At 49.0% G+C, this 13,089-nt stretch overlaps 6 protein-coding genes across 6 annotated transcripts; 3 read left to right on the forward strand and 3 right to left on the reverse strand.

Moving 5' to 3' along the window:
* Positions 1-118: 118 nt before the first annotated feature.
* MIND_01049800 (putative kinetochore protein NDC80) lies at positions 119-2,409 on the reverse strand (the record flags this gene model as incomplete). Its single annotated transcript, XM_037367083.1, has 8 exons — positions 119-266; positions 315-445; positions 493-1,043; positions 1,094-1,238; positions 1,289-1,383; positions 1,431-1,620; positions 1,664-2,075; positions 2,129-2,409. The coding sequence occupies 8 exons, from the start codon at positions 2,407-2,409 to the stop codon at positions 119-121; spliced, it is 1,953 nt and encodes a 650-aa protein (XP_037216477.1).
* Positions 2,410-2,466: 57 nt separating this feature from the next.
* Positions 2,467-3,094, forward strand: MIND_01049900 (uncharacterized protein; the record flags this gene model as incomplete). The annotated part of the gene is made up of 3 exons (XM_037367084.1): positions 2,467-2,540; positions 2,588-2,704; positions 2,749-3,094. The coding sequence occupies 3 exons, from the start codon at positions 2,467-2,469 to the stop codon at positions 3,092-3,094; spliced, it is 537 nt and encodes a 178-aa protein (XP_037216478.1).
* A 120-nt stretch (positions 3,095-3,214) lies between these two features.
* Positions 3,215-4,782, reverse strand: MIND_01050000 (uncharacterized protein; the record flags this gene model as incomplete). The annotated part of the gene is made up of 10 exons (XM_037367085.1): positions 3,215-3,352; positions 3,401-3,472; positions 3,525-3,608; positions 3,658-3,857; positions 3,904-4,192; positions 4,249-4,315; positions 4,341-4,540; positions 4,592-4,621; positions 4,665-4,712; positions 4,771-4,782. 10 exons carry the CDS (start codon positions 4,780-4,782, stop codon positions 3,215-3,217), a joined length of 1,140 nt encoding a protein of 379 aa, XP_037216479.1.
* A 790-nt stretch (positions 4,783-5,572) lies between these two features.
* MIND_01050100 (uncharacterized protein) lies at positions 5,573-8,493 on the forward strand (the record flags this gene model as incomplete). The annotated part of the gene is made up of 10 exons (XM_037367086.1): positions 5,573-5,616; positions 5,665-5,684; positions 5,729-5,873; positions 5,924-6,057; positions 6,105-7,326; positions 7,374-7,667; positions 7,715-8,057; positions 8,108-8,235; positions 8,283-8,417; positions 8,466-8,493. Exons 1-10 carry the CDS (start codon positions 5,594-5,596, stop codon positions 8,491-8,493), a joined length of 2,472 nt encoding a protein of 823 aa, XP_037216480.1. The 5' UTR covers positions 5,573-5,593.
* Positions 8,494-8,575: 82 nt separating this feature from the next.
* On the reverse strand, positions 8,576-9,891 carry MIND_01050200 (PALP domain-containing protein; the record flags this gene model as incomplete). Its single annotated transcript, XM_037367087.1, has 4 exons — positions 9,636-9,891; positions 9,383-9,575; positions 8,864-9,330; positions 8,576-8,814 (listed from the first exon to the last, which is right to left on the reverse strand). The coding sequence occupies exons 1-4, from the start codon at positions 9,823-9,825 to the stop codon at positions 8,576-8,578; spliced, it is 1,089 nt and encodes a 362-aa protein (XP_037216481.1). The 5' UTR covers positions 9,826-9,891.
* Positions 9,892-10,022: 131 nt separating this feature from the next.
* On the forward strand, positions 10,023-13,070 carry MIND_01050300 (Glycoside hydrolase family 31 protein; the record flags this gene model as incomplete). The annotated part of the gene is made up of 14 exons (XM_037367088.1): positions 10,023-10,167; positions 10,217-10,678; positions 10,728-10,823; positions 10,875-10,999; positions 11,046-11,242; positions 11,290-11,384; positions 11,439-11,529; positions 11,578-11,586; positions 11,640-11,927; positions 11,978-11,985; positions 12,044-12,342; positions 12,395-12,486; positions 12,545-12,689; positions 12,738-13,070. 14 exons carry the CDS (start codon positions 10,023-10,025, stop codon positions 13,068-13,070), a joined length of 2,385 nt encoding a protein of 794 aa, XP_037216482.1.
* Between the last annotated feature and the right edge of the window lie 19 nt (positions 13,071-13,089).

Genomic DNA, 13,089 nt, shown 5'->3' on the forward strand with positions numbered 1-13,089 from the left:
GGAAAGGCAAACATTGCACACGCTGATTCGGGAAACTGGAAACCCTTTGATCCACAACACCAAACCGATTGGCGACCGAAATAACCAAAAAATACCATACGAATACACAGATTACAAATCACTCGTCTGCTTTGGCCGCAGCCGCTAGCTCTGCGAGATGCTGTGAAAGCGTCGCTTTAAAATTCGTAATGTCCGTTGAATTTTTTATAATGGCCCGCACTGTCTCATCCTTCAGTCGCGAAACCTTTTCCATTTGTTCGCGATACCTTGATCGTTGTCAGCAGTTAAGGAATTTGTGGACAAACTTTCTCAACTGGAATTGTAAGGCCTGTAGCCTCGATTTGACACCCATGCCATTGGCAAGTGCTGCCGTCTTTGCATTTGCCAGCTCTCGCTCCAATCGTGTCGCGTCAGAATTGGCAACCGTTGCTTCTTGCTGGGCCACCTATATGCTTGATTAGTACGGTTCTTCCTAGGTATTTTGGTCCAAACCTCTCGTAGATCATCCGCTTGATCATTTAGACCAACCACTTTCTTCTCGACCTGAGCCATCTCTTCTTCAATATTCTCGCACTCCATTGTGAGCCTGTCGAGGTCGTCATCGAACTTTATCCGCTCGCTCTCCACCGTGGCGCGCTCCGCACGCTTGCTTTCAGCCACCATGCTTAGACAAGGCTTTATAGCCCCACGAATATCACCAATTAATAGTTGTTGAGGATTCGGTGAGGCCGTATTCAGTTCCAAAGTCAATGGTGTCGTGGGTAGTGGAGCGGACGGTGCAGGGTACAGATCTAGTGTTGCGAGTAGGTGGGTATAGATGTCGATGGCTTCCTCTGCACTTGTTGCGCGGTTCGCCACGTTAACTTCCAATGTCATTACGTTCCTCGACGTCTCGGCCATTTTCTGTTGCAGGTCTTTCAATGTCTGTTCGAGAGTCTCGTGGTCGGAGTTCATTTTGATGACCTCTTCTGGAGATAGATTCTGTGCTTTGACGGTAACTTCCAGTCTCCGTTGCTCCTCCCGTAGATGCTCAAGATGTTGACCTATAAGCCATCAATAGTGACCGTGTTGTGCGGCTGTCAGGATAATTTACCTTGAGTGACGAGCTGAGCTTTCTCTGACGTGATTTGGTCCAAGGTTCTCTTCTTCCGAGCATTGTACTGCGCAAGTATCCTCTGGAATTTATCACCATCACCATTCAGCATTTGAATCTCGCTCTGAAGCTGTGCTATTGGCGGCTTGACAGGCGCGAGTGAGTAATGAGGGGGTCGCAAGAAATTAAACTCACAGCAGTCGATTTGAGTTTATCTAATTCGATTGTAGCTTCTTCTAACCGTCGCACCTTGTCATCGAGGTCTGTTTGTGCTTGTTCATTCTTGCGAGCTGTGGGCTGACTGAGTGAAAGACGAGACATAGGAAAGATCTCAGACCATAGCGATCCTCTAGATTCTGGGTAGGTTCTACAAAATCATCGGCCATCATGTCCAACCACATCCCATAAGCCTGAACGAAATAGTCGAAAGCGAGTGCTTGGTGATCCCAAGGGTCTTCAAACTCTTCTGGTATGTCCGATGTTACCTGTAGGGTAGGGTCTCCACTGGTTTCGTATGCAGTGACGGCCTAATTTAGTTCAATAACACTTTAAGCCAAAAAGAGACCATACTTTGCACGACTCCACCAACCAATGCAACACACCTAAGAGTGTCGGCCAAGCGTGCATGCTGGCAGGAGCTGCCAGTGCTTTATTGTCGATGGCATTCACAAATGGATAGTGTAAAGCCTTCAATACAGGCACAAACTCTTCCTCGAAGCGCACTTGAGGGTTTAGCGGAAAATTTGGATCGAGGATTCCAACGAGACAGTCGAAGATAGCCCGATAGTCTTTTCCTTGAATATTACTCAGGGTTGATTGAGCAATCTCATAACCAATGCTCCGCAGATAGTTGTAAACGTCGAGTTTCATTTGGGACTGGAAAGGTTTGTCTCGTAGAGGACGAGGGTCTTTGAAGGTTTGGCTGCTCGGGGGAATTTGAGCGGAAGAGCCAGCACCCCAGACAGAACCCCGACGCGTACTACTACGGAAATCTAGGGTTAGATATAATAATCGGGTGGCCAACGCAAGACACACTTGTTCAAAGGCGTCCGCGCAAAGTTCTGCTTTGAAGCTGATTGGAGGAGGAGCGAGTTGGGGGGTAGATTTTGAGATCTCATGATTGACTGGCGCGGATTTGAGCCAGGCATAATTGATTGTCGGGGTATAGATGGTGGGGGCTGAGGCGCACGCAGGGCGGGACCCGCTATGGACATACGACCAGTGGCAGATGGCTTCTTCACTGAGGCAGGCACGGGTATGCCTGACCGCGCATTGGAATTGGGATCTATTGTCGGCTGCAGGGTTCGTCGCTCCATGGACGCGTTTGTTTAGAGATACACGTGACCGTGACCGTAACGCACTTGATCATCTCGATGTCGACAATCATACGCGACTTGTTTGGAGGTGCAATCAAGGCTGTTTTGCCCAGCAACCTCGTCGACGCATCGTACAATGAACGTATTTTGTCTCGATTTTCCTAATTCGCCCTCTCAGTGACTTTCGCCAAATTCCCGACAACCAAGAGGTGTTTCTCTATCCTGACTCGAACGTCAGTATCATTGTTGAAGTACTTCAACGGGTAGATGCTCAAGACGACGACTCTGCGATCAGGTACTCCTTACTCACGGCAACCTGGCTCTTATCTTGAGCGTTAGATTTCATTTTGACTCGCTCGCCCACGACAACTCGGCTGAGACTGCGTTGGTCGAGGCCGTTGCTACGCTTACAAATACGAGAGGGGACAAGACTCCATCAGCCATTACGCTGGTTGGTATCCAGACCGTGGCGAAATTCAACAAAAGCGCGGGTGATCGAATTCGGATTCTCATGGCGCTTTACAGAATACCAGACAAACTCGTGGACCTTGTTGTCACATTCAACATTCCCATCCAAGCGCTGGATAGTGTCGATGTGACCGAGGAGGGGTGGAAGACCACCCAGAGCCACTTTGACGGTTTGGTTCGATCTTTGTCTATCGTGGACTTTGGCCTCTTCGTGTAGCACCGGTAGTGGTCCGGTACCGTGGATCGACATTCCACTACCTTGGATGACAGTTCATGGGTTCTGTTCATTGCGAGACAGCTTAAATTGCATAGTCCTAATTTACATTTGCCCAGCTTGTTAGTTTTTTCCATCCGGTTCAGGCTCCGGCTCCTCCGGTATTTTGGTCCGAGCCAGCGATGTAGTAGCTGCCTTGCGCCGTTTGGCTGATTCTTTGAGCTTTTCCCATTTCTCTTGATAACGGACAATCATCGACCGCTAGAGAACGAGTAAGAGCAGTCGAGATTGTTCATGGGCTAGTCGTACCTGTTTATCATTCTCAGTCCGTAGGGCCCGAAGCTCATCTTCGAGTTCTTTGACTCGGCGAGCATATTGCGCCTAGGAAACATGAGAATTCGTATTGATAGTGTGATCAGATAAACAAGGTTACCTCCCGACCCGTTTTGAAACCGGGCATCTCTCGCATCAAGGATGAGGAAGGCAACAGAATCGATTGACCCATGGCACGTTGAGCCTAGTCGTATATGATGAGACCGAATAAACAAAAAAGGCACTGCACCAACTTCCTTGGTCGCCAAAAATATGCTATCGCGCAGCTGGGCATCTTGTTCTTTGCGGAGCTGGAGAGACCGTTCAGCGGTCTCCAAGCGCTTCTTTAAGGACTCAATTTCAAGCTTGAGGGTAACATTATCCTGCTTCAGCGACGGAGACGCGGGATCCGTGTCGGATGGAATTAAAAAGAAAGATTCAGTCAGGTGATCTCCTCCATGCACAAGGTAAGAATAGACGGACTAATGCACAGAAAATACCTTCTTCGAAATCGTCATCGTCAGCTATTGGTGGAACTTTCTCATTGGGCATGCTTGATGTTTTTCTACCATCGCTACTCATGCCCAGCCTCCGAGCAAAACGTGCCACCATGGGCTCCTCAAAGTCAGTATCACTTGAAGCGTTTCCGTCATGACGTATAAGAGGTTCCGTGGGGTGGATCTCAGGAAAACCTAGTGGGGCAGTCGCAAAAGCCACCGGTTGCGAGAGGTTGTCCAGCATTCCTTGCATAATATTCCAGAATTGGTTGAAAGCATCTCCTGGGTCGGACTAATGACGATGCGATGCTAAGTTGCTTGCAATTCGACAAGTTTTTTTTTGCTTACGCGTTGGCCACCCAGAAGCATAAAAGACTCGTCAACAGTTCCTTGTGAGTCGGACATTGGTCGTTGACTGGGAGGCGGAGACGGCGCCGAACGTGGGAGGGGGAGGCTGGGAGGTTTGGGCGACGACAGTTTTTTGCGGAAGGCTGGGATCTTTTCCTTCAGCCCTGAGTTGGTCAATTTTTCTGTTGAGGTCCTTGGAAGCCTTCTTGTGTTCATTCTCCAGCATTCGTAATGTGCGCCGTGCAGATTCGTCGTTGCTTCGATCAAGCGCCTTGTGGTAAGCTTCAGCGGCCTTGGGAATGAAAATTGAGTCAGTTCAACGCGACTTGAGAGAGTGGCACACCCTCAAATGTTCTTCCGCTGCTGGAATTAACTGTTATGTCTTTAGCGATTGTAAGGTTAGAATGATAGCTGACCAGTCCTCGACTCAAATAATCTTCAGCCGCTGCCCCATGCTCATGAGCCTGAACGCGTATGAGTGACAAAGAAGAATATATTCCGAGTCAGTGGGCGGATATGTACATCGTTTAGCATGATGGTAAAAGGAGAGTCGTGATGTCCTAATCTGGCCGAGTCTCGGAAATGGAACATCCGTGTTGCACCCGTTGGTCTCAGTCTGGCTAGATGTAGATATATATTCGACGGCATGGACTACCTAGACACCTAACCATGACCCGCTTCAGGACGATATTTGAAGGCAAGGACGCCAAACGAGCACGAATCGAGGTAACTCGCCCATGTTGGCATCACCGATACGCTTACGGTAGCATATAGGCGGAAATAGCTGCCCGAAGTGAAAGGTTCCGGGCCTGTCCTACGCTCAAAATTGGCTCAATGACGGTCATCAACCCGGTGAGTGTGAGTCTTTTTGCTGCTTGGTGCACCACTAATCCAGAAAACAGATATTCGAGGGTCCTAATCCGTTTGAAGACGCTGAGTTTTTAGACCCTGACAACGACGGGGTGCTTCGAGAGCCTGTCGAGGAGGTAGTCCGAAAATGGAGAGAGCGTGCAGAGAGCGAGTCGTTGCCGAGAACACCATGGCTGAGAGAAATATATGGGGCAGCGAGAAATGCACGCTACTCAGCACCCCCACTCCTGAATGTGATCGTTCCAGACTTCAAGGACGATGACCCGTTCAGAAAAGATCCTCTAGAAAATACAGCAGCGCCAGCAAGCTCTTTTTTCTTGAATGAAGAGGAGGAAAAGAAGCGGGCTCGCCGCAGAACATTTTCTTGTCAACCAGTAGAGTTCCTTCAAGTAGTTATCCCGAAAGCACTAGATTAAAGAGAAATGAGATAGTCACATGTGACGCGTTACACCTTCGTTGTCAGGCTCTTCGACCGATGTCTGTACCGCCCAGCACAAGGTAATTATTGGTTACTTTACTTACTGCCTATATCTCAAGTCCACGAAGCAAGAAAATTAGAATCACAGGTATGCCTATCCTATTACGCTGATTACCCACCAACCTTCACTAGTCGTTGCTGCGGATGGTCTCTCCAAACGTGACGTCTTCCGACTGCCCGACCCTTTTGCTGTAATCACCGTCGACGCTGAGCAGACGCACACTACAAGTGTCATTAAGAAGACACTGAACCCGTACTGGAATGAGAGCTTCGATATGTGTGTCATCCACTCGTCTTTCATGCAGAGTTTCTCATCACGCAATAAAGCACTGTCAAGGATTCCTCTGTCGTCGCCGTTCAGATTTTCGATCAGCGCAAGTTCAAGCGACGGGATCAGGGCTTTCTGGGCGTTGTAAATGTTCGGGTTAGCGATGTTTTGGACCTTGGACTAGATTGCCACGGTGCGTTCAGACCTTGTTATCAATCTCTTCTCCCTTACAAGTCCCAGAAATGCTAACGTTGGACTTGAAAAAGTCGAACGATAACCTGGTTGTGCATGGCAAACTCATCATATATCTCTCCACCAACGTTAATCAACCCATTAATAATCCGGGCCCCTCCCAAGTTTCAGGCCTCAACACCGCTATGGCCAACTTGGGTCTTAACACATCGCCGTCTGCTAGTACATCCAACCTCACACTTCCCACTGCTACTTCCTTAACTCGGACCGCAAGTGCCCATGCCGATGCCGCCGTTTCTCCCGTTGAACAACCAGCCTCAACTGCTTCTCCTTCTCCAACTTCTGACTCAAGACCGACGAGTACCATTGCGACGACCCCTGCGACTCAACCTACAACATCTCCAGCAGCCTCGACTCAGAATCAGACACGCAACTTCAATCCTAATGAGGATCAATACGGTCCTCTTCCTAACGGCTGGGAGCGACGCATTGATCCGTTAGGTCGTACTTATTATGTTGATCATAACACACGCACAACAACCTGGAACCGACCATCAGCTAATGCGGCAGCCAATAGCACCGCGCAGGATAACGAGACTAACGCGGCGCGTGAGCAACATGGGCGTCGTATCCTCGCAGACGACCTTCTCGAGGCCAACAACTCGAGCACCATTGTGCGCAACTCGAGTACCTCAGCGGCTGGCGCTGCTCCTCCCGCCATCACAGCTGTCAATAATACCACAACCGCTGGTACAGGCAGTCTTCCAAACGGATGGGAAGAGCGCTACACTCCGGAGGGCCGTCCATACTACGTTGACCACAATACCAGAACAACCACCTGGGTTGATCCTCGACGACAGACCATCATCCGCGTAATGGGTCCCAATGGCCAAGGCTCCGTCCAACCGCAAACCATCTCTCAACTTGGCCCTTTGCCATCAGGATGGGAAATGCGACTTACCAATACAGCTCGTGTCTATTTTGTTGACCACAACACTAAGACCACCACTTGGGATGATCCCCGACTCCCATCAACTCTCGATGCGAATGTTCCGCAATATAAGCGCGACTTTAGGCGGAAACTCATCTATTTCCGTAGTCAACCTGCAATGCGTGCCCAACCTGGCAATTGCCAAATTAAGATTCGACGCAACCATCTCTTCGAAGATAGTTATGCAGAAATCATGCGTCAGACTCCCAACGACCTGAAGAAACGTTTGATGATTAAATTTGACGGTGAAGATGGTCTAGATTATGGTGGGCTTTCCAGGTGTGTTGGCTCACTTCCCAGCTATAAATATGCTGATCTCGCTCAAGGGAATTCTTTTTCCTTTTGTCTCACGAAATGTTCAACCCATTCTACTGTCTATTCGAATATTCTGCCCATGACAACTATACCCTCCAGATCAACCCAGCATCCGGTGTCAACCCCGAGCATTTGAACTATTTCAAATTCATCGGAAGATGTCTCGGCCTGGGCATTTTCCACCGTCGGTTCTTGGACGCCTACTTCATTGTCAGCTTTTACAAAATGATATTGAAGAAAAAGGTGACGCTCTCTGACCTGGAGAGTGTCGACGCCGAACTACATCGAGGAATGACTTGGATGCTGTTAGTATTGTTTTTTCAAGTTTTTAGCCTGTCACTCATAATTGCAGTGAGAACGACATCACCGATATCATCGACGAGACGTTTACCACAACTGAAGAACGTTTTGGAGAGATGGTCACAATTGAACTCAAGCCTGGGGGAGGTGATGTTCCCGTCACCGAAGACAACAAGAAAGACTATGTCGAGGCTGTCGTTGACTACCGTATCTCGAAGCGGGTCAAGGAGCAGTTTGAGGCCTTCATGTCAGGCTTCAGCGAGCTAATTCCGCAGGACTTGATCACCGTCTTCGATGAGCGTGAACTAGAGCTGCTCATTGGCGGCATGGCGGAGATCGACGTAGATGACTGGAAAAAGTTTACAGATTATCGGGGCTACGAAATCAACGACCAGGTTCGTATGCCCTTCTGACTTTCTCTGCTCTTATCTGTGTCTTCAAATAGGTCATTGAATGGTTCTGGGAATGCATTCGTTCATGGCCACCCGAACGCAAATCACGTTTACTCCAATTCGCCACTGGCACTTCACGGATTCCGGTAAACGGTTTCAAAGACTTGCAGGGCTCAGATGGGTGAGTCGAGCACTTTTGTCATAGAACATTCCACCAACAACTTGTAGACCTCGGCGGTTCACGATAGAAAAGAGCGGGGATCCCTCACAGTTACCCAAGAGTCATACCTGCTTCAACCGCATTGATTTGCCGCCTTATACGGATTATGCGAGCTTAGAGCAAAAGCTGACTTTGGCAGTCGAGTACGTGTTCTGCTCATTTTTGGAATGTCACCTCTGAATTAGTCCCAGGGAAACTGTCGGCTTCGGTGTTGAATGAAAGGTGGAATACGATATCAGACTGTACAATTACCCTGTACAGCGACCCCTCTTTATGCCCGTTCTAATATCATGCAAGTCCTTCACTTCCTGACTGAAATAACCTTCCCATCGCAGTAAACCTCCAAGAATTCCTTTTCATATGCCTCAGCTTGAGCGCGATAGCTAGTCAAGTCTTGAACAGAGATTTTGAATCCGCCACAGACCACGAAGACGAATGGACGTTCGTCTGTACCCGGAAAAATCTCATCCAAAAGCTCCTTTTTATACGCGGGCACCAAAGTTGTGCTACAAGCCAGTTCCACAAGCAGTTGGTGGTCATCTACAGTGGGTTATGCAGGGTGTGGACAAACCCGGAGAAAATAAATCACCTGCAAAGTTGTACGCTGCCTGCATGCTTAGCTCATCGGGGACCGTCACAGAAATGACAGGTCCTGCTCGTTCAAGCGCCATTTTCACGACGCCAGCGGCAGGTTGAGATGCGCCCAGAGAGCCCGACGCTTTGGAAGCAAATGAGCTGAAATGGGCAAGCCAAACTTGATGAGTTTGATCGTAGATAGCTTTCACCCCAGCTGGCAGATCTACACCTTGTCCTTGCCTATTGAGAGCTAAAGAGTGATAGAAGCAGTCGGAGCCAATAGTTTCGAGCGCGACTATAGGAACGGCATCCCATCCGGCCCGGGCACAACCCTTGATAACTCCACCTAACAGCCCACCACCTCCCACAGAACAAAATATTGCTCTTGGGCGCGTTTGTGGTAACTGGTGGGCGAGTTCAGAAACAAGTGAGGAGTGACCTTCCCATACGACGGGGTCGTCATATGCTGGAACCATCACGCTAGGGCGGGCATATTGAGTGTTGTCCAACCTTAACACATTGCGCGACTTACGCATTTTCCTTTGAATCAACAAGTATTTTGGCTGCTTGAAGGGCTTCGGCATAGTCTTTTCCGCCCACTACGACATCAGCATCTTCGCCTTCCAGAAGATTTATCGTGGTCTGTGTTGCCCCTTCAGGTATGAATACTGTACATCTGACTTGGAGTTGTCGGGCAGCACAGGCAGCAGCCAATCCGGCATTACCTTGGAAACAAGAGATTACTAATAGGATCTGAAGTGCAGGCAGGAATTGGGGGACCTTACCTCCAGAGGCGACGACAACATGAAGACCAGAGCCGTGGGCTTGTTTAGCACATTCCACAAAGTAGCCTATTCCCCGCGACTTGAACGACATAGCAGGATGGACGGTTTCCAGCTTCAGATTGACGAGAGCATTTGATAAAGAAGATAATCGACTAGAGCGGATAAGCGGTGAGGCCAGTGGTGCGGCCATTGCGTATGATTCTTTGCTTTTTGCAGCTTTTGAGGAATGTCCCGGAAAGCGTACGGAGACGTTACGATAAAAACTACTTCCAAGTATTACATAAGACCCGCGGAGGAACATCGGAACCTTGATTGAAATCCGGGCCGGTGCTGCCGGACATCCTTAAGGACAACGAAGACCATGAGACTACTTGACCTCTGCCAAATATGCGCTTCAACGACGGCTTTTGGCTCTTAAAACATGGCGTGAAGGCTTACTACGGTCTTGAAGCAACTCAATCCAAAGAAATTGACGGTGCAGTTGAGCTCCGTGTTGCAACTCGTCCAATCAGACACCGAGGCGACACGTTGGGTGACTTGTTATTCGGCGCCGGTCTATATCGCTGTCTTATACTGTCCAGGTGGCCCCGTTCTGACTGTGAAAGTACACTCCCCCACTGAAGGCGTAATCGGCGTCAAGATCGACCATTTTGCAACCTTCACTGCCTTGCCCGAGATACCATTGTTTCCAGATGCACAACCGATTCGCAACTCATCCCTGAAAGCTATTGAGGGTGGGCATCGCCTCTCTTCTGGGGCTTTGACAGCGGAAATAACCCACAAGCCTTACACCATCACTTTCAAGTCGCCAACTCGAACCCTTACCTTTGCCGGTCCCAAACACCAAGCAATATACGATGTTCCATCTCGCTGGACCATTCTTTCCGCATCCAACAGCTCCTGCTTAACTCACGATCCCAGTTCTAATCCCACTCCCTCACCGCTGCCGGAGTTCGTTCGGTATATCAATTCGGAGCTCAACATCTCTCCTGGGGAACTTATCTATGGTTTTGGGGAACAATTTGGAGCTTTTGTCAAGAACGGTAGGCATATATTGGGGTCTTACATGTCAATTTATTCCATTTATTACAGGCCAAGCTATCAAGGTTTGGAATCAAGACGGTGGCACCTCAAGTGAACAGGCGTACAAGTCGCTCCCATTTTACATCACTAATCGGAACTATGGCGGTATTCGATTCCTTTTGCTCCTCGTGAGTAACGCTCACATATGCTTCTTAGTGTTTATCAACCATCCGGGAGAAGTTGAGGTCGAAGTAGGAAGCGAAAAAGTCAGTCGTGTCGGAACATCAGTTGCAGGGAGTAGCCTCGAATATTTCATTATCTATGGGGAGCATCCTTTGGACGTATGGCTTTTCCTTTTTTTCTGCCTGCAGTTCTCAAATCGAACAGATACTGGAGAAATTTACGAGGATGACCGGCCGTCCTGCACTGCTCCCACAATGGACCTTTGGCCTTTGGCTGTCCACTTCGTTTTTGACATCTTACTCGAGTTCTACTGTGTCTGGATTCCTCCAAGGGATGTCGGAACGCGCATGTCCCGTTCGGGTCATGCATTTCGATTGCTTTTGGATGGCCGCGTATGAGTGGTGGGTGTGCCTTTTGGGAGGTTGATGCCGTTCTAACCCGGCATCAGGTGCTCCTTCACTTTTGACCCAGAATTCTTTCCCGACCCGAAAGCGTACCTCACGGAAATCAAAGAGAAGTACAACGTCAAAGTTTGTCTATGGAGTACGCCGGTCATTCGCTTTTTTGAAACAAGCATTAATATTAATTGAACAACAGTCAATCCGTACATATCCCAGCTCTCTCCTACTTTCGCAGAGGGAGTTGAAGGAGGTTTCTTCATCAAGAGAAACGATGGATCACCCTGGCAGTAGGCCTGTTCAAACTATGTGTGTGTTGTTATACTCACACATTCCAGATGGGACCTGTGCGTCTCAGTTGACCTCTCGAAAATTAAGTTTCTGACACTTGCGATTGCAGTTGGCAACCCGGGCTGGCAATTGTTGACATCACTAATCCTGCAGCCCGGACTTGGTACGAAAATAAACTCACCGCTTTGATGGACCTAGGTGTGGACTGTTTCAAGACGGACTTTGGCGAGCGCATCCCCCACAGTAATGTGGTATACCACGATGGGTCTGATCCAATGCGAATGCACAACACTTATTCAGTGCTCTACAACCAACTTGTATTCAATGTCATCGAGAAACGACTGGGAAAGGGCGAAGCTGTTGTTTTCGCCCGATCCTCTGCAACTGGTGGTCAAAGGTATGTCGTTTTCTTTATAGCGAGATAGCTGACCGCTACCCTTTCGCCAGATTCCCGGGTACGAATGAACCAAATTTCTGCAAGAATCCGGATCTGATCTGTAATCAAACCTCTAGTACACTGGGGAGGAGACTGTGAATCAACCTGGGAGGCCATGGCTGAGGCTCTCCGCGGTGCACTCTCCCTCACAGCATCTGGCTTTGCCTTTGCTTCCCATGATATTGGCGGATTTGAGGGTCATCCAGACCCTCAGATCTATCAACGTTGGGTTGCATTCGGTCTCTTCTCAAGTCACAGTCGCCTCCATGGCTCTGGATCATATCGTGTACCATGGGTCTACGGTGAAGCTGCTGCCAAGAGCATGAGCAAATTCGTCGAGGCCAAACATCGTCTGATGCCTTACATTTACAATCTAGCGCGTTTTCTTTTTCTTCTCGCTGATGGCCAATTCACTCATGTTCTGCCAGGCAGTGCAGGCGCATTCGAATGGACACCCCCTCCAACGAGCAATGTTCATCGAGTTCTCAGATGACAGAAACACGCATACCCTTGACAGACAGTATGCAGTCATTTCTTCTTTTTTTTGAACGCAAGTAGGCCTTACATGTTGTGGCAAGGTTTATGCTCGGCCCATCGCTTCTAGTCGCTCCGGTTTTCGTAGACGAGAAAGAGGAAACAGAGTATTACATTCCCTCCGGCATCTGGACCTCGTTCTTCCACCCAGAACGCACTGTCCAGGGACCTATTTGGATCAAAGAAGTGGTATGTCATCATTGGCTTGCGTGTGGCAAAAGTACCATCCAAAAATAGGTTCCTCTTGACGAACTACCCGTCTGGGTGAGGCCTGGGACTGTTCTGTGCCTGGGGCCCGAGAAAATCGGTCGACCCGACTATGATTACACGAAGAATATTCAAGTCCGCGCTTATCAACTTGCCGAAGGACAGATCGTCCAGGCCAACATCGCAGATGGCGTTAACGTCACGGTGGAAAAGAAAGGCGGGCAAGTCAAGGTCTCGCAGGTCGGCATGAACATGTCTTCGCTGGTCTTATATGGCGAAGAGCTCAAATCGACGAGCAAAGGAATCATTCAGTCGGACCACGTCTTAGTAGAAGACACCGACGAGCTTGTTGTACAGATTTAGGCGTTGTATTCAAGGAGGA

This window comes from Mycena indigotica, assembly GCF_014461135.1.
Source record: "Mycena indigotica strain 171206Taipei chromosome Unknown Mind.scaff0009, whole genome shotgun sequence".
NCBI lineage: Eukaryota > Fungi > Basidiomycota > Agaricomycetes > Agaricales > Mycenaceae > Mycena > Mycena indigotica.